General features: G+C 58.5%; 1 protein-coding gene across 1 annotated transcript in view; it reads left to right on the top strand.

Annotated features, from left to right (window-relative positions):
* Window positions 1-21,484, top strand: part of FBN3 (fibrillin 3) — a 53,501-nt gene extending 32,017 nt beyond the window's left edge. Inside the window, exons 41-64 of the mRNA XM_055344357.1 lie at window positions 850-921; window positions 3,326-3,451; window positions 3,715-3,840; window positions 4,203-4,328; window positions 4,712-4,828; window positions 6,689-6,817; window positions 7,066-7,185; window positions 8,008-8,133; window positions 8,941-9,093; window positions 9,238-9,303; window positions 9,525-9,650; window positions 9,806-9,925; window positions 10,058-10,180; window positions 10,919-11,053; window positions 11,210-11,335; window positions 11,861-12,067; window positions 12,931-13,056; window positions 13,574-13,696; window positions 13,877-13,993; window positions 16,824-16,952; window positions 17,048-17,167; window positions 18,575-18,809; window positions 19,359-19,509; window positions 20,526-21,484. Of these exons, the coding sequence (XP_055200332.1) occupies window positions 850-921; window positions 3,326-3,451; window positions 3,715-3,840; window positions 4,203-4,328; window positions 4,712-4,828; window positions 6,689-6,817; window positions 7,066-7,185; window positions 8,008-8,133; window positions 8,941-9,093; window positions 9,238-9,303; window positions 9,525-9,650; window positions 9,806-9,925; window positions 10,058-10,180; window positions 10,919-11,053; window positions 11,210-11,335; window positions 11,861-12,067; window positions 12,931-13,056; window positions 13,574-13,696; window positions 13,877-13,993; window positions 16,824-16,952; window positions 17,048-17,167; window positions 18,575-18,809; window positions 19,359-19,509; window positions 20,526-20,864 (3,338 nt within the window). The 3' untranslated portion in view covers window positions 20,865-21,484. The remainder of the gene's footprint in view (window positions 1-849; window positions 922-3,325; window positions 3,452-3,714; window positions 3,841-4,202; window positions 4,329-4,711; window positions 4,829-6,688; window positions 6,818-7,065; window positions 7,186-8,007; window positions 8,134-8,940; window positions 9,094-9,237; window positions 9,304-9,524; window positions 9,651-9,805; window positions 9,926-10,057; window positions 10,181-10,918; window positions 11,054-11,209; window positions 11,336-11,860; window positions 12,068-12,930; window positions 13,057-13,573; window positions 13,697-13,876; window positions 13,994-16,823; window positions 16,953-17,047; window positions 17,168-18,574; window positions 18,810-19,358; window positions 19,510-20,525) is intronic.
* The last annotated feature ends 588 nt before the right edge of the window (window positions 21,485-22,072 follow it).

The following is a 22,072-nucleotide window of genomic DNA, read 5'->3' as shown; positions in this document are numbered from 1 at the left end:
ACGCTGGGACTTAGGCACCTGCCCAGATCTCATGTACCTGAATCTAAGGTACATGTAGAATATGACAAGGTGGAAATCCACACTGGCCAAGGGGCCCTTCTCATCACGATGCAGACAGAAGAGCGAGTGAGGGCCAGGGCAGGCACCTTGGGGAAGGTGACAAGGGGGCACTGCCTGAATGTCTGCCTGTGTCCTGTGTGCCCGGAGACACCTGGGCTGCCTGGCAGCCTCTCAGTGTGGCCAACGGGATGCAACAAACATGAGGTGCCCCAGGGGACCCCAAGGGTGATGACATCAACTCTCTGGTAGCAGTGTGATGGGTCAGCAGGGAGCCCAAGGGAGCCTTCCCCGTGGGCTTCTGAGTCCTCAAGGCTGAACTGGGCTCTGCTAGGAAACAGCAAAGGGAACAGCATATGCGAAGTTCTGGTGACAGGATGGAGCAGGGCCTCTCCAGACATATAATGAAATCGGTGTAAGGCGAGGGCGGGAGTTGACTGCTGGAGAGGTAGGGCCAGGGGGCAAAGGTCTCGAGGTCCAAAGAGAGGAGTCTACCTATTATGGTGAGGGCACGAGTGGTTGGCGGCACTCGTGCAGCCAAGAGATGAGAGAGGCTGCATCTCTGCGTCTCTGTGTTGGAAAATCACGCTGTCCAGGTGGATGGGCTGCCCGTGGCCCTTCCGGTGCTGGTCAAAGCAGAGGGAGGGAGACGGACTAGTTATCGGGAGGCCACATGTGGGCTGGGCTGTGAGGGTTGGAGGAGGCGATCAGTGGGGGACCAAGAAGAGGAGGAGGTGTCCTCCCTGGGAGTCTGCAGCCCCAGCACCCTCTGCCCTGTTCCCCCTTGCCCAGTGGACTACCAGATCCTGTGCGGAAACCAGGCCCCTGGCTTCGTCATTGACATCCACACTGGGAAGCCCCTTGGTGAGTGACCATGTCCCCGTGTCCCTCTGTCCCCAGAGCCTTGACCTCTCCGTTCCGTGCACCCCCACCCCATGCTCTGGCACTTCCAACTCCCCAGACCAGCCCAGGAGTCCTGTTGCCAAACACTTCCCCTTTATTTAAAAAAAAAAAAAAAAGAGAGAGAGATTATTTTTATTAAGTTGTCATTCATTTTTAAAAATTCTGATAAATACACATACCGTGAGATTTACCATCTCAACCATGTTTAAGTGTCCAGTTCAGTGGCATTGAGCAGATTCATGTGGTTGCACAGCCACCCCCACCACCCATCTCCAGAACCTTCCATCTCCCCACACAGAGACCCCATCCCCAGGAAGCACTGACCCCCCCACCCCCTGCCCCACTCCTGGTTCCCACCATCTCCTCTTTGTCCCTGTGGACGGGCCTCCTCTGGGGGCCTCCTGGGAGTGGGGTCCTGCAGGAGGTGTCCTTCTGGGTCTGGCTTTTTGCACTGAGCGAGATGTCTCTCCAAGGTTCATCCGTGTTGCAACATGGGTCAGAACACTTCCGTTCTAAGCTAAGCAAGGTTTTGTATGATTTGATCCTTGCGTGCCACATTTCAGCCGGTGGCGTTGAACTAAAGAACCCATTTCCAGGTGTTTTCCCCTCACAGGCATGTTCTCCTTCTTTAAAACAAGCATGGTAAAAAAAAAAAAAAAAAAGAAATTAAAATTAAAATTAAAAAAATTTTAAAAAAGCATGGCAGACAAAAGGGGGAGTACCTACGTGGCTCAGCAGTTCAGTGCCTGCCTTTGGCTCAGGTCGTGGTCCCGGGGTCCTGGGATCGAGTTCCGCATCAGGCTCCCCTGCAGGGAGCCTGTTTCTCCCTCTGCCTATGTCTCTGCCTCTCTCTCTCACAAATAAATAAATAAAATCTTAAAAAAAATAAAAATAAAATAAACAAGCACAGCACTTAAGATCTACTCCCCCTGCAGTCACCGTGTCCAACTGAAGTCACCTTCACTCTCCCAAGATTCCCATGCTGTGTGTCCCAAGGATTTCTGGATCCTTCTTTGTGCATTTCAGTACATGTAGAGGTGCCTATTGAAAACGTATGGCACTGTTTTCTGGGGAGTTTGAAACTTTAAAATTCTCTAATTCCCTACATGTTGGCCTGCAACTCATCTTTTTTTCAGCCAGCAACAGGTTGTGGAGATCCGGGCAGGTTACTGCTTGCCGTGCTATCCCTCTTGCCTTGCTTTATAGTATATGTACCGCATGTGGACCCGTCCTGGTCCCCCATGGCTGGACACTGGATTCCTTTTTTTTTTTTTTTTTTTTTAGGATTTTATTTTTTTATTTGAGAGAGAGAGAGAGAGAGAACAAGCGGTGGGGAAGGGCAGAGGGAGAAGCAGTCTCCTTGCTGAGCAGGGAGCCCGACTTGGGGCTGGATTCTAGGACCCCGGGATCATGACCTGAGCCGAAGGCAGACACTTAACCACCTGAGCCACCCAGGTGCCCCTGGATTCCCTTTTTATTTATTGATTTATTGATTTATTGATTTTCTGGATTCCCTTTTTATACAGTTGACCCTTGAACAGCATGAGGGTTAGGGGCACCAAACCCCGTACAGTCAAAAAATCTGCATAAAACTCTTGACTCCCTCAAAACCTAACTAGTAGTCTACCGGCAGCCAGAAGCCTTACTGAAAAGGTAAACAGTAGATTAACACAAATTTTACACATTGTGTGAATAGGAGGCTGCATTCCTAACAATAAAGTAAGCTAGCGTCAAGAAAACGTTAAGAAAATCATCGGGAAACTGCACCTAAGGAAAGTATTTATATTTTTATATAAAAAATAAATATAGATGCCTGAGTGGCCCCCTGCAGTTCGCACCTGCGCTGTTTAAGTGTCAACTGTCTACATAACAGCTCTCTCGGGATCTAACTCACATCCACACACTCCGCCCGGCTCAGGTGCAATGCCGTGGTTCCCCGTGTGCTCACGGAGGGCTGCAGCCATCCCCGCAGTCTAAGTGAGAGCATCTGCATCACCCAAAAAGAAACCCGGTCCCCCGTGAGCAGTCACGCCCCTGACGACCACTGTTCTCCTTCCAGTTTCTTACTCCGCGTGGTCCCAGGACCCCCCACGCGGCTCCCTGCTCTCACAGCAGACCCCTCGAGGCACAGGCAGCCTTGCTGGGCCGAGCCAGTGCGTTTGCAGTGGAGACACGCCCGCTCCCTCTGCTCTCTGCCCTTCGTCCCGCATCCCCATCTCTTCCCTGGTGTCAGAAAGATTTTGGCCACTGCAGAATTGCTCGAGCAGGTGCTCCTCTGCGGCCAGACCGCATGGCCCCTTGGCTCAGCGCCCCCAGATGCTCCCTGGGGCTGGGCTGTCCCACTGACAGCTGACGCCCTCCCCAGACATCGACGAGTGTGGAGAGATCCCGGCCATTTGTGCCAGTGGCATCTGCATCAACCAGATCGGGAGCTTCCGCTGCGAGTGCCCCACGGGCTTCAGCTACAACAGCGTCCTGCTGGTCTGCGAAGGTGCCACGTGCCCGGCCTCCCCAGCCCTGGATGGGAGGCTGCTCCCCCACCCCGTGCTCTCTAGGCAAATCATTTCAGCGCCACAAGCCTCAGTTTCCCTTTCTGTACAATGGGGCTAATGCCTTTCCCACATAACTGCTTGCCCTCTGGTTCCGGCTTCTCCCAGAGAGAGTCCCTGCTTTTAAAGGCTGGGGCAGGGTTTGGGGTTGGATTCCAGCAGGGGAGCCTCCACTGCACTCCTGCCCGTTGGCTGTGTCCTGCAGACATGAACGAGTGTGCCAGTGGGGAGAGCCCCTGCCAGCAGAATGCCGACTGCATCAATATCCCTGGCAGCTACCGCTGCGTGTGTGCCCGAGGGTACAAGCCGTCGCCCGGCGGGGCTTGTGTGGGTGAGTGGGGACCCCAGCAGGGCGCAGGTAGGGGGCTGAGGGTGTGGGGTTTGGGGCAAAGCTAGGCCCTGTCCCCTATGACTTGAGTAGGGCATGACTCTGTCCGGGCCTTTCTCTGTGGCTGTGGGGTGCCACATCCATGGGGTGGTGGGGGTGCTGAGCACCTGTTGATGGGGGTTGGGAGAGGAATGAGAGCATGTGCCGGCAGCAACTTGAATACGGAGCTTCCAGGCAGCTCTGGCTTCCCCATCACAACACGGAAGGGCTCAGCAAACAGAGTGTGTGTGTGTGTGTGTGTGTGTGTGTGTGTGTGTGTGTGTAGGTGGGGTCCCAAGGACGCCACACTGCCTGCCCTCCCCCAGGACGGAACGAGTGTCGGGAGATCCCAAACGTCTGTAGCCATGGCGACTGCGTGGACACAGAGGGTAGCTACACGTGCCTCTGTCACCGTGGCTTCCGGGCCTCAACGGACCAGACCCTGTGCATGGGTGAGAGTCCCTGCCTGCTTCCTCCCGGAGAGCCAGGCTGCGAAGTGGGGGAGAGGGGCACAGGTCTACACCTCCCCTGGGGTGAGGACAGTGCTTTCATCCACCTGGCTCACAGACAGACCAGGTTTGAGTCCGGGCACTTAAGGGTAAGTGGGGTAAATGACTATTCACCTCCTTAAGCCTAAGTTTGCAAAATAGCAATAAATAGTTGTGGGGCACTTCTTAGCCACACCCCCACACCCCCCGCCCTGGGTGTCGCTGCCCATCCACCTGGCCAGGGCTAGGTGCAGGGGAGGCAGGCTGGGTCCAGCCAGGCCTTCACTCCCTGAGCTGCCCGATGCCCTGGGTGAGCTGGATGGGGCTTGCGGGCTTTGCTCCGGCAGACGTCGACGAGTGTGACCGGCAGCCATGCGGAAACGGGACCTGCAAGAACATAGTCGGCTCCTACACCTGCCTCTGCTTCCCCGGCTTTGTGGCAACGCACAGTGGAGATTGCATGGGTGAGCCCCCTGGGCTGGCGGGAAAAGTGGGTCCTTGGCTTGTCTTGAGGGTCCCTCTCTGAAATAAAGGATCTGGCCTCAGGGATCCCTTCAGTAAAACAACCCCAGCGGTTGGTGCTCCCTCTAAAAATGCGTCAACCACAAAAGTTCCCACACCTCTTAAATTGTCAGCTGCCAGGGGGTCTCTCACACTCAGGTTGATGGCAGCAGGTGGACAGTGCAGGGAGGGCGACGAAGATCTGGGTGATGCTTGCAGTCGAGTGCAGTGGTTGAAAGCATGCATTCCAGGGTCAGGCGGCGAGACTCCAAATCCCTGCTTTGGCACCTGCCAGCTTCGTGACCCCAGACAAGTCATCCACTTCTCTAGGCTTCAGTTTCCTCCTCTTCGAAAAGGGAGATTAGTAGTAGTACCTACCTAATTTATACGAGACCAAATAGACTGTAATAACAAGGAATATTACCAGAAACAAAGAGATATCACATACTCAGGGGGCAGTTCTCTGAGAAGACATGACGACCATAAATTCATATGCATCTAACAACAGAGCTTCAAAACAGATGACATAAAAATGGACAGAACTTTATTTTTTTTAATATTTTTTTAATTTTTATTTATGATAGTTACAGAGAGAGAAAGAGAGAGAGGCAGAGACATAGGCAGAGGGAGAAGCAGGCTCCATGCACCGGGAGCCTGATGGAATCCCGGGTCTCCAGGATCGCGCCCTGAGCCAAAGGCAGGTGCCAAACTGCTGCGCCACCCAGGGATCCCTGGACAGAACTTTAAAAAGAAACAGATAAGCCCACAGATATAGTTGGAGACGTCAACACTCCTCCCTCAGTAAGAGAGGGACAAGGAGAAAATCAATCAGGCTGGGGAAGATCTGAACCACACTGTCAATCACCTAAGACCTGGTCAGTATTTATAGAACATTCCAGAACACACGTCCTTCTCAAGTGCACATGGACATTTACCAGGAAAGCCCATAGCCTGGGCCATAAAACAAACCTTAACAAATTTAAAAGAATTGAAGTCACACAAAGCGGGTCCTCAGAATGTAAGGGGATTAGAAATGAGTCACAGGACATCCAGAAAAATCCCCAAATATTTGGAAATTAAATAACATACTGCTATAGAAGAATCCAGAGCACAAGGGAGAAATCATAAGGGAAATCAGAAAATATTTTGAATTACTTAAAAAAAAGGGGGGGGAACGCCTGGGTGGCTCAGGGGTTGAGCATCTGCCTTTGACTCAGGGCATGATCCTGGAATACCAGGATTGCGCCCCACATCGGACTTACTGCAGGGAGCCTGCCTCTCCCTTGCCTGTGTCTCTGCCTCTCTGTGTGTGTGTCTCTCATGAATAAATAAATACATAATCTTAAAAAAAAAAGAAAAAGAAAATATTTTGAATTAGATGAAAATGAAAACAGCAAAATTTGTGGGGTTCAGCTAATGGAGTAGCCAGAGGCAAATTCATAGCATCGAGTGCTACGATACTGGCTGGGGCGCCTGACTGGCTCAGTCGGTCAAGCGTCTGCCTTCTGCTTGGGTCATGGCCTCAGAGTTCCTGGATCGAGCCTCTCATTGGGTTCTCTGTTCAGCGGGGAATCTGCTTCTCCCTCTTATTCTCCTTCTGTGCTCTCTCTCTCTCTCAAATAAAAAAAAATTGTTTTAAAGTGTGACAATACTGGTATCTGCCCCCTTGGATAGTTAGAGGTTAGTGCACAGAGCCTAGGACATGGGTATATGATAAATTAAAGTCACTACTGTCAATGTCAGGTCATTGTGGATGGAAGGGCAAGGGAGGCTCAGAGCCCCAGGACCGTGGGTGACCCCGCCTGCCCATACCCCCTCTGCAGACATGGATGAGTGCCGCACTCTGGCGGGGCAGGTGTGCCGATTTGGCCAGTGCCTCAACACAGCCGGCTCCTTCCACTGCCTCTGCCAGGATGGCTTCGAGCTCACGGCCGACGGGAAGAACTGCGTGGGTGAGTCACGCCTTGCGGTGGGAGCCGTCTCTGCCAGCACTTGCTCCGAGTTTACCTGCGGTTGGTACTTCCAAGTCCTCACGGTTCCGTTTCGTAATCGTGCATTTATTTTAAGGTATAAAAAGAAAGAAAACTAGCGCGTCACACCCAGGCTTTCACAGGGTTTGTGGTGTAGGGGTAAGGCTGTCTTAAAAAACCTACTTTTTCTGAAGTGAGGGTGCTGAGACCCCTCCTCTTCCTCTCCACAGACACCAATGAGTGTTTCAGCCTCACGGGAACCTGCCTGCCAGGCACTTGCCAGAACCTCGAGGGCTCCTTCCGCTGCATCTGTCCTCCTGGCTTCCAGGTGCAGAACGACCGCTGTGTCGGTGAGTGTCCAGCTCCACCTCCCACTCTGGGGCTGGGGAGGCATCTCTGGGCCTCTGTTTCCCCATCTGTAATATGGGAAGGCCAGCTGGGGTCATGGTGAGGGTGGAGGTGTACTCAGCACAGCACCCAACACGGCTCCATACATGATTACTGCTGTTAGGATCATTTTGGCCACTCTCTGGGGCCCACAGGCTTCATCATGACTCCTATAAAAGGGGCATGGGTGTGGGGTCGTGGTGAATCTAGAACTCCTTACTCGATGAATGATGGTCAGGGACCAGTCTGGCCTGAGCTCCACTGGCGTAATTGCGCATCTGGGTGACTTTGTACCATGTTGGCTAATCTGGACCAGTCTGGCCTGAGCAGATGGGCTGGCCCGGGACCAGGTGCGCTAACCTCGATCGGTCTGGCCTGGCCTCCCCTGGTCTGCTCTCTCTGGGCTACCAGTTACCTGGAGCTAACCTCATCCAGCGTAAGCCAAGTGTATCCAATCTTGGTTAGCTTTGTACAAAGTTGGTCTCTAAAGATGAACTTTCCAAAAAAAAATAAAAATAAAGATGAACTTTCCCTGACCATGACCCCTGACCTGGAGATACCTTCTAGGAAAGACCCCACCACCACCACCACCACCAACTCACTCCCACACAACTCACCTGGTGCTCCAGCTCATGCTGAGTCCCAAGGGCACCTGCCCTGCCTCAGTTGCTGGACCCTCCCGGGCTCGGCCCCCGCTCTGTCTGCCCCTCCTGACAGCTGAGGCTGTCCCACTCTGGCGGAGGTCCTGCGTACCCTCCACCCAGCTCGTGTCCCTGCCCCTCCAGACATCGACGAGTGCTTGGAGGAGTCCAACCTCTGCCTCTTTGGCACCTGTACCAACAGCCCCGGGAGCTTTCAGTGCCTCTGCCCACCTGGCTTTGTCCTCTCGGACAATGGGCACCGTTGCTTTGGTGAGTGTGTGGCCCAAAGAGGCACACAGGGCTTAGAGAGGGAGAGAAGAGTCGGGTCACCCAGATACGGGGGGCTGCAGGTTCCTGTATGGATCTCCAAGAGCTCTGTCTGGGCTGAAACGCTTCTCTGCATTAGTGGGGTTAGTCTAGTCCAGGCAACCTGTTGGCCAGACACGTCACTTCTACAAAGGGCTATCCCGGTCCAGGCTGGGCTAACCTGGTCCCCTGGGCTTTGCTCGCCCTGTAGTGGCTGCAGTTGCCCTACCTGGGCTGGCTTCGTCTCCTGGCTAGCCTCCACCAGTCCGAGCCAGCCTCTTCTCTCCCAGGTTAGAGGCAACAGTGGGAGAGGGCGGGGTAACTCCACCAGTATTTGTTGTTCAGACCCTAACCTGCCCTGGAGGACTTCTCAGGTTGATGAGAGGTCCGGGCTGAGGACCGGGGGCTCAAGACAAGGATTTGGGGTCCAAAGAAGTCCCAGGTCCTCTGGCTCTCTAGGATCAGATGCTTCATCTCTCCACAAAGGGGCTACTGAGCCAGGAATAACCGTGGCTGAGTTTGCTCTCCCTGCCTCGGGGGCACCCCCACAGCTGTGGATGTGGGGCGTTACTGGAAGGGGTGTCTGGGGGTCCAGCAGAAGCCCCGAGGACTGACCTGCATTGGCCCAGGGTGGGTCACACGTCCATCTCAGAGCCAGTCACCACGGTCAAGGGCCTGCACTTGGTTCTGATTGGCCACTGGTAGGGTTGGGGCACCCTGTTCTCCGGGACCGGGTGACCTTCAAATGTTTCCCCGGGGGTCGCCCCACAGACACGCGGCAGAGTTTCTGCTTCACCCATTTTGAGGCTGGGAAGTGCTCTGTGCCCAAAGCTTTCAACACCACCAAGACCCGGTGCTGTTGCAGCCAGAGGCCTGGCGAGGGCTGGGACGACCCCTGTGAGCTGTGTCCTCAGGAGGGCAGCGGTGAGCGCCCCGCCCCGCCTGTCTAGTCTCCCCTTGGGTTTTACCTGCCTGCCTGCATCCCTTTGGTTTCCTACACCCGCTCAGGGGGCTCCTGGGGGCTGCACCGGCCCCCAGCCCTCACCTCCTTCCCCTCTTGATGTCCAGCTGCCTTTCAGGAGCTCTGCCCCTTTGGCCACGGGGCCGTCCCAGGCCCGGATGACTCTCGGGAAGGTGAGCCCCTCACCCATGTGCTAGGGGCCCCTCCAGGCCACCGCACCTGCCTCCACGGCCACCCAGCCCTGTCTGTACTCTGCCCCCGTTCCCAAGTGTCAGGCTCCCTTCTTGGCCAGTGGGTGGCCCTGGACCGCACGGGGCCCCCCGGAGGGAAGGAAGGCAGCCTGGGTGTGGCTGGGTGTGACAGATGCCATGCCTGCAACCCCTGCCTCCCGCAGACGTGAACGAGTGTGCGGAGAGCCCCGGCGTCTGCACCAATGGCCTCTGCATCAACACCGATGGCTCGTTCCGCTGCGAATGTCCCTTTGGCTACAGCCTGGACTTCACGGGCATCCGCTGTGTGGGTGCGTAACCAACTCGCGTTCTCTGGAAGGAGGGATTGGGATGCCCACCCTGCATCCAGTGCAGAGGGCCACCGGACCTGGGCCCATGAAGCCAGGGGCATCATTTGAGGAGGGGGGGCTCTCTGTGGGCCCTGACCACCCTCCCCTGACCCCAGACACAGACGAGTGCTCTGTCGGGCATCCCTGTGGCCAAGGCACCTGCACTAATGTCATTGGAGGCTTCGAGTGTGCCTGTGCTGATGGCTTTGAGCCTGGCCCCATGATGACCTGCGAGGGTAAGACCCTGCCCGCCCAGGAGCTGGGCTGTGCACTGGTGGGGGGGCCCCGCCGGGGGCTGGCCTGGGGGGCGGGGGGCGTGGACCCCAGAGGCCGACCGGCCCAGCTGGCCTCTGCCTTGGCCTCCCCAGACATCGACGAGTGTTCCCTGAACCCCCTGCTCTGCGCCTTCCGCTGCCGCAACACTGAGGGCTCCTACGTGTGCACCTGCCCAGCCGGCTACACCCTGCGAGAGGACGGGGCCATGTGCCGAGGTAGGACGGGCGGGGGCAGGGGCAGCAGTGGGTGCTGGGCGGGCCCCGGGGCTCCCCATCCTGGACCACACGGGGGACATAAGAGCAGGGGTCTCCCGAGGGTGAGATGAAGTAAGTGGACCCTGAAGCCCATGAGGTGCAGCGGGCGCCCTTCTGTGACAGGTGCTTCTGTTGAAAATGGGGTCCCGAGTCTAACAGGTCAGGTGGCCCCTCCAGAGCTGAGTAGGACAGTGAGGACAGCAACTGTGGCCCCCAGGGGAGGTGGCAATGTCTGGAGACAGTTCCTATTGTCACAGTTGGGTGCAGGATGGGGGTGCCACAGGCATCAGGTGGCCAGGGATGCTGCTAAATACACCACAGAGCGTGGAATGGTGTCCCCCACGAGGGGTTCTTGGGGCCCAAATGTCCTTAGTGTCAAAGCTGAGACGCTCTGGGCTGGGACTTGGGCCCTCCAGGGCTCCTTCGGGGTTCGTGCTCCAGGGACCGTGGTGAACCAGACAGGTTCACAGACCGACCCTGATGTGGGCAGGGAACGCGGGTGTGCGGACAGTCGTGACCCCTCGGCTCTCAAGAGGCCTGGGCGGGTGGGGTGGGGGGGCTGGGCACGTGCAGTGCTGCATGGACCTCACCCCGGCCCCAGGTGAGTCCCCAGAGGGAGGTGGGATCCAGGCCCCACAGCCCGGGGCCAGGCCACTGGGCGCCTGACCTTGGCCACCCTCTGTCCCTGGTTATGCACAGACGTGGACGAGTGTGCGGACGGTCAGCAGGACTGCCACGAACGGGGCATGCTGTGTAAGAACCTCATCGGCACCTTCGCCTGCGTCTGCCCCCCAGGCCTGCGGCCGCAGTCCAACTCCAGGGACGGCTGCACAGGTATGGGGGTGCTTTGGGGGTGCAGGGACACCCCCCGGGGCGGGGAGGGAAGTCAAAGCAAGAGAATGCGGCGGGAGGGGACTCTCCAGGGCGAAGGGAGGCTGGCTCGGCGAGGTCTGGCCTCCCCGGCACCCTGCCTCATCCCTCCCACCGCAGATGAGGATGAATGTCACACCCAGCCCAGCCTGTGTGCCAACGGTCGCTGTGTCAACACCGTGGGCAGCTTCCAGTGTGACTGCGACGAGGGCTTCCAGCTCAGCCCTGCCGGCACCGAGTGCCAGGGTGAGTGTGGCCAGGCACGGCGGGCACAGCCACCCCCACTTGCCAAGGAGCTCCGAAGCCAAGCCCCCTGACACAGCTCACCCCAGAGCCAGCTCAGCCTCTTGCCCCCCAAGCCCTGTCTCTATGATGCCCCAGCGCCAGGCAGGGTCACAGGCCAGGCCCCTGGAGTTGCCAGCAGCCTCTTCTGCACCCCGTCCTGTCCTCTCTGCTTCCCACCGGCCCCTGGGTATTGTCCCTCTGCTCTGTCCTCACTGTCCGGCATACCAGCACCCCGTGCCCCCTCCCCCGTTCCCTGGCTCCCACACTGCCCTTTGACCTCAGGCAGCCGCCCGGCTCTGCGGCCACAGGGCCTGTCTCTGACCCCGAGAGGGCATCTAGCAGGGCCGGGTGACAGTGGTTTGGAGGATTTCACCCCAGGGCCCCGCAGAGCCGTGTCAGAGACATGTGGGAGCCCTCGGGAGACAATCAGTGCCGCCCTGGATGGCGTGTTTCTCCCGCCCACCACCCCCCACACGTCCTTCGCAGATGTCCGGCAGGGGCCCTGCTTCTCCGAGGTGTTGCAGGCCGTGTGCCAGGCTCCGTCGAGCAGCGGGGAGGCCGTCACGAGGGCCCAGTGCTGCTGTGGGGGCGGCCGGGCCTGGGGGCCCCGCTGCGAGCTCTGTCCCCTGCCCGGCACCTCTGTCCACAGGGCCCTGTGCCCGCACGGCTCGGGCTACACCGCCGAAGGCCAAGGTGAGGGGAGAGTTTGTTCACAGTCGTGTCCTGTCCCAGAGGGTGCTAGAGTGTGCGCACTGTGTGCACCTCTGTGCAGGCTGGCGTGTGCACACCAGTGTGAACCAGAGCCCATTCGTTCCTGTGTGTGCATGAACTCGGGTAAAGGGGTGAGCAGGTGTGCGAGCCGGTGTGCGTTCTCCTTATGTGTGAGCGTGTTAGTGAGCATGTGTTGTGTGTGTGTGTGCCAGTGAGGGGAGGGGCTGGTGTGTGTTTTGTGCGTGCTGGCTGCATGAGGAGTACATGCCACGTGGCTGAGGGGGACTGAGCCCACCTGCGTGTTTTGGAATCTAGCAAGTGTGTCCATCAGGGTAGGTGTATGTGTGAGGGAGAGTGAGTGTTTCTCTCCATGAGTGAGTCTCATCCAGCGTGTCAGGGAGGGTGAGACAGGTCATCCCAAGTGAGCCGCCGTGACATCAAGGACTGAGGAGGAAGTGCCTTTGCGAGGCTGTGTCTGGGGGGACAGAGGAGCCCGTGAGCTTGTGTCCTTGTGATTCTGTGCGTCAGTGTGTGACTGGTGTGCAGTGCGTGTGTATCTCTGTCTGTGCTTTCACACCTGTGCATGGATATGGATGCCCTGGTGGGACTGTAGGGAGGGTGTCCCCCCTCCCTGCCTGGCAGGTGTTCTCTCTACATAGTGGAAGGAGCTTCGCTAGTGTGTCCTGCCGGGAGAGTTAGGACACACCTAAGGGTGGAGGCTGCGAGGTCAGGAAGGGGAAGTCGAGGCTGGCCTTGCCCCACGCAGAAGGCTGGTGGGCAGGAGGGTGGAGGTGTGCCCCAGTGACCCGAGGCAGCCGGCGCGGCTGAGCCCCGCTTATCCCCAGATGTGGACGAGTGTCGCATGCTCGCTCCCCTGTGCCCCCACGGCGAGTGCATCAACAGCCTTGGCTCCTTCCGCTGTCGCTGCCAGGCGGGGTACACGCCGGACGCTGCTGCCACAGCCTGCCTGGGTGAGCCTCCCCACCCCCATCCCCTGGCCCGGCCCCGCCCCCTTTGTGCAGCCTGCAAAACTGGAACAGAGCATCCCTGGTCCTGCCCCTACCTGGGCAACTCTCCTCCTGTTATTTTGTGCCTCCTAAGATTTTCAGTTACACTGGGTCAGAGAGGTTCATCCAGGTGAGGGATCAGCAAGCCCCCGCTCAGGGGCCTAGTCTGGCCCTCCACTTGTTCTTGTTAATAAAGTTTTATTGGCACACGGCCCTGCCTACTTGTTTTCCTTCCCTGGCGGCTGCTTTCCTGCCACAAAGGCCGAGTTGAGTAGTTGGAACTGAAACCACGTGGTCCACAAAGCCAAACGTGTCTATTCTCTGGCCTTTTACGGAAAAAGTGCCAACTCCTCATGGAAGCCCACAGAGTCTGATTGGTTAGGGTGTGGGAAGGAGGCTGCGGCGGGGCCTGGGTGGAGACCGCAGGCCCTGAGCCTCTGGGAACATCTGTCTGACCCCCTGCATGCTGCCGACCCTCCAGATGTGGATGAGTGTGCCCAGGCCCCCACGCCGTGTGCCTTCATCTGCAAAAACACCGAGGGCAGCTTCCTGTGCGCCTGCCCCCGAGGCTACCTGCTGGAGGAGGACGGCAGGACCTGCAGAGGTGATGTCCCCCCCAGGCCCTGTGGGGCTCCGGCCCCCCAGGGAGCCCCGGGCGCGTCCCCAGCTGCTCACCCCCTCCCCACTGCATGCCGTTGGACACCATCCCTGGGGTCTTTCCCCTGGGAAGCCCCCAGCCCTGGGAGGCCCTGCCCTGAGCCCGCGGGGACCGTCTGTGCCGCAGACCTGGACGAGTGCTCCTCCAGGCAACATAACTGCCAGTTCTTCTGCGTCAACACCATCGGCTCCTTCACCTGCCACTGTCCCCCCGGCTTCACCCAGCACCGCCAGGCCTGCCTTGGTGAGTCCCCTCCCCGCTCCCAGCAGCTGGCACATGGCACTGGCCTTCACTCGTTTCCCAAATAAGTAGCAAGCGCCTGGCATGTGCCAGACATCGGGGACACAGGGGTGATCAGAACAAAGTCCTTGCTCTGTTGGTGGTCATGTCCTGGTAGCAATCTCCTTCCTTACCCTGGGGACATGGGGCCCTGCCCTGAGGACTCCCTCTGACCTTGGCCCAGGACACCTACCTTTGTCCCTGCCGGGTCTCTCTCCTAGGGTCTCCCCAGGGTGCTCCCAAAAGCCCAGGGGCTCACAGGGTCCAGAGGGGGAGTTGGTTCAGAAGCCAAGGCTACAGGGGCGTCAACCACTCCCATCGCTTTTTAGTGTCTGGTGGCCTGGGAGAACCAGACCTCCTCTGAGGGCTAAGTGCAGCCACAGGTGGCCCCACTCAGGGTCCCACTAACCCACTCAGTCAGTACTTCCTAAGACCTACTGTGCACTAGGCGGGGCTCTAGGCCAAAGGTCTGCGGAATCCAACCCCTAGGTCGGGCCCAGCCCCCTACTTGCTTTTTGTTAATAAAGTTTTATTGGTACACAGTCACGCCCATTCGTTCACATAGGGTCTGTGGCTGCTTTTGCGCTACAACAGCAGAGCCAGAGCCAAGTAGTTGCAACAAAGTCACACATATTTCCTAGCTGTCCCTTTCTATTTTTTTAAAAAGATTTTATCTATTTATTCCTGAGAGACACAGAGGGAGAGGGAGGCAGAGACACAGGCAGAGGGAGAAGCAGCCTCCATGCAGGAAGCCCGATGTGGGACCCGATCCTGGGACTCCAGGGCCGAAGGCAGGCGCTAAACCACTGAGCCACCCAGAGATCCCCTAGCTGTCCCTTTCTAGAAGCCATTTGCCTTGCCCTCTAGCAAGAGGCAAGCTTGCTATTGTCACGGACAGTCCCCGCCAGCAGGGAATCCAGACAGAAGCAGACAACAAGGTTACACTATAGCGTGTTGGAAGGTGACGTGTGGCGTGACAGAAAGAAAAACTAAAGCGGAGCAACGAGATTGGGAGGGCTGCAATTTTTCACCCAGGGATCAGGAGAAGCCTCATCAAAAGAGACATTTTACAAAGGGCTAAAGGAAGTGAGGAAGCGAGCGGTGTGTCCGTGTGGGGAAGAGCCTTCTGAGCCTTGAAACGAGATGCGTTTCCCTTTTTCTGCGCAGTGAAGTTATTTACCCTGTCTCCGAAGAGGAGCACACCTAACTGGCATTGGCATGTGTGCACTCACCCCATGCACCCGGCCAGCTCACGTGGGTCTCCTCTCCCACAGATCGAAGGCTCCAGATCACCCATAAGGAACACCTGTATAGCCTGCACTCCTCGTGGGCGGGCTTGGGCTAACTAGCTCAGAGGTCGGCAAATTTTTTCTATAAAAGGGCCAACAGTAGATATTTTCGGGCCTGCGATCCATGCAGCCTTTGTTGAAAATCCTCAGCCTTGCGTTTGTAGATCAAAAGCAGCCACAGACAGTGCATCATCATAAATGAATGCGCGTAGCCACGTGCCAATAAAATTTATTTACGAAAAACAGCCAATGGGCCAGACTTGGGTCTCAGGGCCTCTGTTCGCTGATGACTGAACCAGAAGATCAAACTGACAGGACCACCGGAGGCACCCGGCCACCTGACGCTTGGTTTGCTTTGCTGCATGCAAGGGAAAGAAACCACAGTAGTGCCAGATGCTGCTCTCTGTGGCCCCTCAAAGGACAGCTCAGACAGGAGGGATGAGCCCATGAGCAGATACAGGACCCCTCTGGCTTAGAAGCCGCACGTCCCCAGTGTCTTGTACCCAAGAGAGAGTTCAGGAGGTCCCCAAAGGGAAGTGTCTAGCGTCAGGAATCTTCATACTCTAGAAGGCCAAAGCTAGGGTCGCCCGCCAGGAATGTGTGGTGCACCCCCTCCACCCCCCCGCAAGCCCCAGTGTGGGCCGTTACCGCCGTAGCAACGTTGTCGGGTAACCAGCCTTGTCTCTGCTTGCCCGGCTGGAACAGAACACCCTAGACCGGGGCGCTTAAGCAACGACACGTAGTGCTCACAGTTCGGGAGGCTGCAAGGTCAAGGTCAGGGTGCCAGGACGGTGGGTTTCCGGTAAGGGCTCTCCTCTTGGCTTGCAGACGGCTGCCCTCCGCTGTGTGCTCACATGGCAGAGAGCACGCAAGCTCTCTGGTGTCTCTTCTTACAAGGGCACTCACGCCATCCTCAGGGCCTCACCCTCACGAGCTCCCCTAAACTTGCTCTAAAGCACCTCCCAAAGGTGCCGCCTCCAAATACCATCACTCTGTGCGGTTAGGGCTTCAACATACGAATTTGTGAGGCCTTGGCGGGGGGGGGGCCGCCCACATTCCATTGATAACTCGGGTCGACATCTCGTGATTGTTGAGTTTCCAGGAGGACAGAGGGCACTGGTAAGCCCAGGAAAGGGATTTTTGTTCATCTTTTACTCCTATGCTTGGTGCCATCCCAAGTCCTTTATGCGATGATGTCAATGTCACGGAAACGCAGCCAGGAGAAGCCGTAGCTGGGGCAGCAGGCCCGCAGAGGGCCAGTCAGCCCCCCGCCCCCCCCCCTCCGCTCACACAGCTCTGGAGGCGGGCAGGAGCGATTCAGACGAAGTCCTCAATGTGCGTCTTCCGTGAGGCGGGGACAGTTACGGATCTCATTTCACAGAAGGGGAAACCGAGGCACAGAGAGAATCAGTGACTTGCCCAAAGCCACACCATCCATCAGGCAATGGGCCCAACACAAATCCCCTAACCGCCAGGCCGTCCTGCCCGTTCTGTGTCCCCTGCAGACAATGACGAGTGCTTGGCTCAGCCTGGCCCGTGTGGCCCTCGCGGGCGCTGCCACAACACGCCAGGCAGCTTCAGCTGCGAGTGCCACCAAGGCTTCGCCCCGGACAGCTCAGGCCATGGCTGTGAAGGTAGAACTGGGCTTTGGGTGGGGTCCAGACCCCTGGCTGCGCTCCAGGGTGGGGGGCCACCCAGCGAGCCCGCTGGCCCTGTCTGTGTCTCACAGACGTGGACGAGTGTGACGGGCCCCATCGCTGCCAGCACGGCTGTCAGAATGAGCTGGGGGGCTACCGCTGTGGCTGCCCCCAGGGCTTCACCCCGCACTCCCAGTGGAGCCAGTGTGTGGGTGAGTGTCCAGGACTGGGAGGTATGGGGGGGGCATCAGAATCTGTCGGGGCGGGCAACTGGGATCCACTCCCTCCCAGGACTCCGTGACAGGCACAACTACCTAGAAGACTGATGGGCCGGCCTGGTAGGTAGCGCGTCCCCCAGCCCACTGCTGGGGAGTCTGGGGGCCGCAGGGCAATGGCAAAGTTCAAGTCCGGTTCGTAGGGAGTGGTGGCCCGGAGGGCTCAGCTGCGAAGGATTCTGAGTCAGCGCCGGATTGATCAGCGATGCCTGCTATGAGCGTGGCAGTGGGCGACGGGAGCGTGCGTGCCCATCTTTGCCACGGCCGTTGCAGAGGCCCTCAGCCTGGGGGACTGGCCTTCTGCACCCCGTCTTCTCCATCGCATGCTTCTCTTTGTGCTCCGGGCCCTCCCGAGGGCAGCCTCATCCTTACCACCTCTCTCTGCTCCTCCCCTGCAGTCTGGCTTTCACTCTCTGCCCCTGTGGGGCCTGCTCTCTGGAGACCTCCCCACCTCCCCTGCCCCGGGCACCACCGCTGCCTGCTGCTCCCGGACACCCTCCTCCCTCCGCCTCTCTGGGGCGGCTGTCCCTGCCCTCCCGCCGCCTCTCTGACACCGCCTTCTCTCTGGTCCCTCCTGCCCCCGATGGTGGGTCCAAGGCTAAGTTGTCCATCTTTCCCCTGCCCTGTGGCATCTGGCCCCCGGGGAGGGGACCACGCAGACCTTGGCCTCCATGCCTGTCCCTCCTGGTGGGCCGGCCTCCCCCACTGCACACTCATCCCTCCCTCAGTCAGCTCTGGCTTGCCTGGGACCCGCCTTGCATCAGGCCCTGAGGCTGCAGAAGTGGTCCAAGCAGCAGAAGCCAGCCCTGCTCTCGGGGTGTCTACCCTAGTGGCAGGGACAGGGGTTAATTAGGCCGGTGGTTCTCATCGGGGAATGGTTCTGCCCCCTTGGGGACACGTTGAAGTATCTTGGAGACATTCTGCTCATCATGACGGGGAGGGGGGTGCTCCTGGCACCTAGTGAGTGCGGGCCAAGGATGCCACGCAATGTTGAATGGTCCACCATAGAATGACCCGGTCCCAAATGTCACTAGTGCCAAGTAAGAAACCGCGTTCCAGATCGTCCCACCATTTCAGATTTCTGGGAAGTTTGGAGAAATGCTTTGAAGGACAACTATAAGGCTGGGGGAGCCAAGGAGTGTAGGGAGAGAGGCCAACCTAGTCCGCCCTAGACACCCCCAGGCCGGTGGAGAGCCTGATGGAGGTTGACGATGACCCAGGGCTCTGAAGGAGGAGCCGGAGTTAACTGAGCGCGGACTGAGCTGCGGGAAGGGGCTCTGGGGGTGCAAAGGCCGCCCTCCTGCGCCCCACATTTTCTCTCTGTGGCTCTCTCCCACTCAACAGACGAAAATGAGTGTGTGCTTTCACCTGCGGCCTGCGGCAGCGCCTCCTGCCACAACACGCTGGGTGGCTTCCGCTGCGTCTGCCCCTCTGGCTTTGACTTTGACCAGGCCCTGGGGGGCTGCCAGGATGTAGACGAGTGTGCCGCACGGGGTGGCCCCTGTAGCTACGGCTGCGCCAACACCCCTGGCGGCTTCCTGTGCGGCTGCCCCCAAGGCTACTTCCGGGCTGGGCAAGGGTAAGGGGCTTGAGCAGGGCGGCCACGGGTTCCCAAACCCTGCGAGAGCATGCACACACACACGTGAACCCATGTACTCATGCATTTACACACATGTGCCCAGAGACCTGAGCACAGAGCCTCACAGCACTTGTATCGTTGCACACTCAGGCTCACACCCCAATTTGGGGTGATGGCCTTCATGGTATTCCTGTATACTTGCAGGTGCACAGTGGTAGATGCACACTTCTCTGCAATACCCTTGAGCACATGCACGACTCACACCTATGCCAACACACCTGGGCACCCTTAGGCACTCTCAGTGTGCATGCATCCGCGTTCTGGGGTGCCTGCAGGTTCACATCTGTGCCCACTAAGCTAAGGGGTTCAAGCACATATACACACATCTCTTGTGTCGGTGCATGCAAAGGCACACCTGCTCATTTACACGCCAGTACCCGTCCCCACAAGCAGTGTGGCTCTGAACGGAGAGTGGGGGTCGGAGAGGGTGGCTGGGGAGACCCCACCAGCCTGCCCCTGAAGACCCACCACCCCCTTGTCCTGGCCCAGGCACTGTGTCTCTGGCTTGGGCTTCAGCCCCGGACCCCAGGAGACCCCGGACGAGGAAGAACTGCTCTCGTCCAAAGCCTGCTATGAATGCAAGATCAATGGCCTCCCTGCTCGTGACCGGCCACGTCGCAGCACCCACGGTGACCACCAGGTGGGGCAGAATGAAGGCAGGAGTAAGATAGGAATGGTGGGTCTGAGGGGCTCTCATTATTAATGAAATATGAGTCTATTACTTTGCCTTCTTTTCCTTATTACTTTTGCTTTTTTTCCCTTTTCCTGGAAAAGAGTGGCCGTATCTGTAACCCCATCGTTACCACTGTTTTCTGTAAGCTGTGTCTGTAGTGAGTGAATGCAGTGGTTGTGGGGGCTCCTGGGATGGGCGCCCCCCCCCCCCAGCGAATCTGGGCTGAGGTAGGCTGGCCCTGGGGCTTTGCCTGCAATACCCACTAACTGCCAGCAGGTGTCAGCAAGAGCACACGTCTGAGCAACACTCCCTGGGGCCAGGGCCTAGGCCCCAGAACCCAGGGGCAGGGTAAGAGGAAGAGCTTTCACAGGAGCCCAACCACCAAGCACTCCTCACCATGTAAATGAGGCAGGGAACAAACCCAGCCCTGCCCAGAGCCGAGGACAAAACAGATCACCTCCTGTAGGACTGGCTACGTCACCCAGCCTGTCACCCAGCCCGCGTCAGCCTGCCATTGAGGCTATTGGCTTATTCAGGGCCCTGTCTGGCTGCCAGGACCAGGAGCACACTCAGAGCCGCTCGCATAAAGAGGGGTTTGTCATCTACACACAGGGTGCTCTCAAAGAGCCCAGATGCAGGAAGCGTAGTAACCCACCCCCTCCCCCACCCCGGGAACCGGAAAGCTATCGAGCAGCAACTCTGGTCTCGTGCCTCTCTCACTGTGTAGGCCTGAGCATCTACCTGCCCATCTTTGCTTTCCACTGGGGGACCAGCCTCCGCCATCCTCATGCCTCTGTCTGTGGCCCAAGCTGAGGCTCGGCCTTGCAGATGGAGGCCTAGACAGAAGTCAGGGCAGAGAGGGTTCCAGATTGTCCACTTGAGAGACTGGCTGAAATCTCCCCTTGGCCGTGACCCTGTGGCCCCTACCCACTGCATTCCCATCCTCCCCGCGTGACCATCACCTGTCTGGTCTTTGCCCACAGGTGAGCCTGGCCAGCCTTGACTCCGAGGCCCCGCTGACCTTGGGCCTGAACCTCTCCCGCCTGAGCCCTGCTGAACACATCCTGGAGCTGCGGCCAGCACTGGAGAGCCTGGGGGGACGGGTCCACTATGTCATCGCCCGCGGCAATGGGCCAGGTTTCTTCCGCATGCATCACCTCCAGGGCCTCAGCTCCCTGCAGCTGGGGCGTCGCAGGCCCGGGCCTGGAACCTACCGGCTGGAGGTGGTGAGCGTGGCAGGGCCTTGGGGCACCTGGCCGGAGGGGCAGCGGGTGCCCAGCGGTGGGGCCTTGCGGCTAAAGGTACAGCTGCAGCTGCTGTAGCTGAAAGGAGCCCGCACCCGCCGCTGGACCCAGGCCCCTCCCGCAGCCCCTCTCTGGACCCCTGCTCAGGCACTGCCCCATCCTTGCCTCTTCCGGCGGGATTTTGGGGAAACTGAGGTCACTCCGCTCACTGCACATCTGGTGTGGAGGTGTGCCCCAGGGCCCCTACTCCTCCTCCTCTTCAGAGTGCCAGATTCTGGAGTGGAGGGACTGATCCCACCGGCAATGGGATCGCTGACCAGGTGGAACCCCAAAACTCAGGAAGAGTAACACGATTCTGCAACCTCAGGCAAACCCAGCCACTGCCCAGGGGGACCCCAAACTTCAGTCTTCCCTGGAGACCGCCGGAAGCTGCAGCATGCACCTTCCCCCGCCAACCAGGGGCAAGGAGGGGCCTGCGATTCCCTAAATCTGGTCAATCTCAGGCGTTCACTTCTGCACTGCGCCGTGGCTCTCCCCCAGGGGCCAGTGGGCCCCAGGAACGGGCGGCTGGGTGGGCCTGGGGCTGGACCCTCTGAGCCAAAAGAGCCCGTGGAGCCCCGGCTGGGGTTGGTGCCACACAGTCATTCCCCAGGCCCCTGGTCAGGTGGGCTAGGATGCCGGGGTGCTTTTATATCAGAAGCAGAGACGACAATAAAGTTATTTTGGGTTACGTCGGCCTCTTTGGCGTGTTCTGGAAGTCAGGAGATGCTGCCTTCAGCAGGGCCAGGTTGGGCCCCTGGGTCAGAGAGCAAGAGGCCTCAGGGGTGGGAGCTTTGGAAGGCTGGACTTCAGCCCGGGGCTCTGAGGAGAAAGCAGGCAGGTAAGACACAGGTGAAGGTCACCTTCCACCTGAGGGGGTGGGGGACACGGTCCCAGGGTGCAGGCGGGTTCTGCGGACTTCCCACCCGTGAGTGGCACAGAGCCAGGCTGTGGGTGGCCACCACCGCAAGCCTCGTGGGTCTGCTAGTACTGACAACAACGACAATGGCTCTCGGCTCTTGCTGCCTGACCACACACGACGTGCCAGGTCACCGTTCCTGCCGAACTGGTTTAGTTGTCATCGCAACTGTGGGGAATAGGGGCTGGTATGCTCATCCCCACTTTATAGACTGGAGAACCGGCTCGCAGAGGTTAAGCAAGCTGGCCAAGGGGACTACAGCTTGCAGGTAGCAGAGCCGGGGTTCAAAATAGGGCAGCTGTGCCAGCCTCGCTGCTGTCCCCCGGCC

This window comes from Nyctereutes procyonoides, unplaced genomic scaffold, assembly GCF_905146905.1.
Source record: "Nyctereutes procyonoides isolate TBG_1078 unplaced genomic scaffold, NYPRO_anot_genome, whole genome shotgun sequence".
In the NCBI taxonomy this organism is placed as follows: domain Eukaryota; kingdom Metazoa; phylum Chordata; class Mammalia; order Carnivora; family Canidae; genus Nyctereutes; species Nyctereutes procyonoides.
Note: the sequence above shows the minus strand (reverse complement) of the source record. Positions and strands in the feature narration are given on the sequence as shown.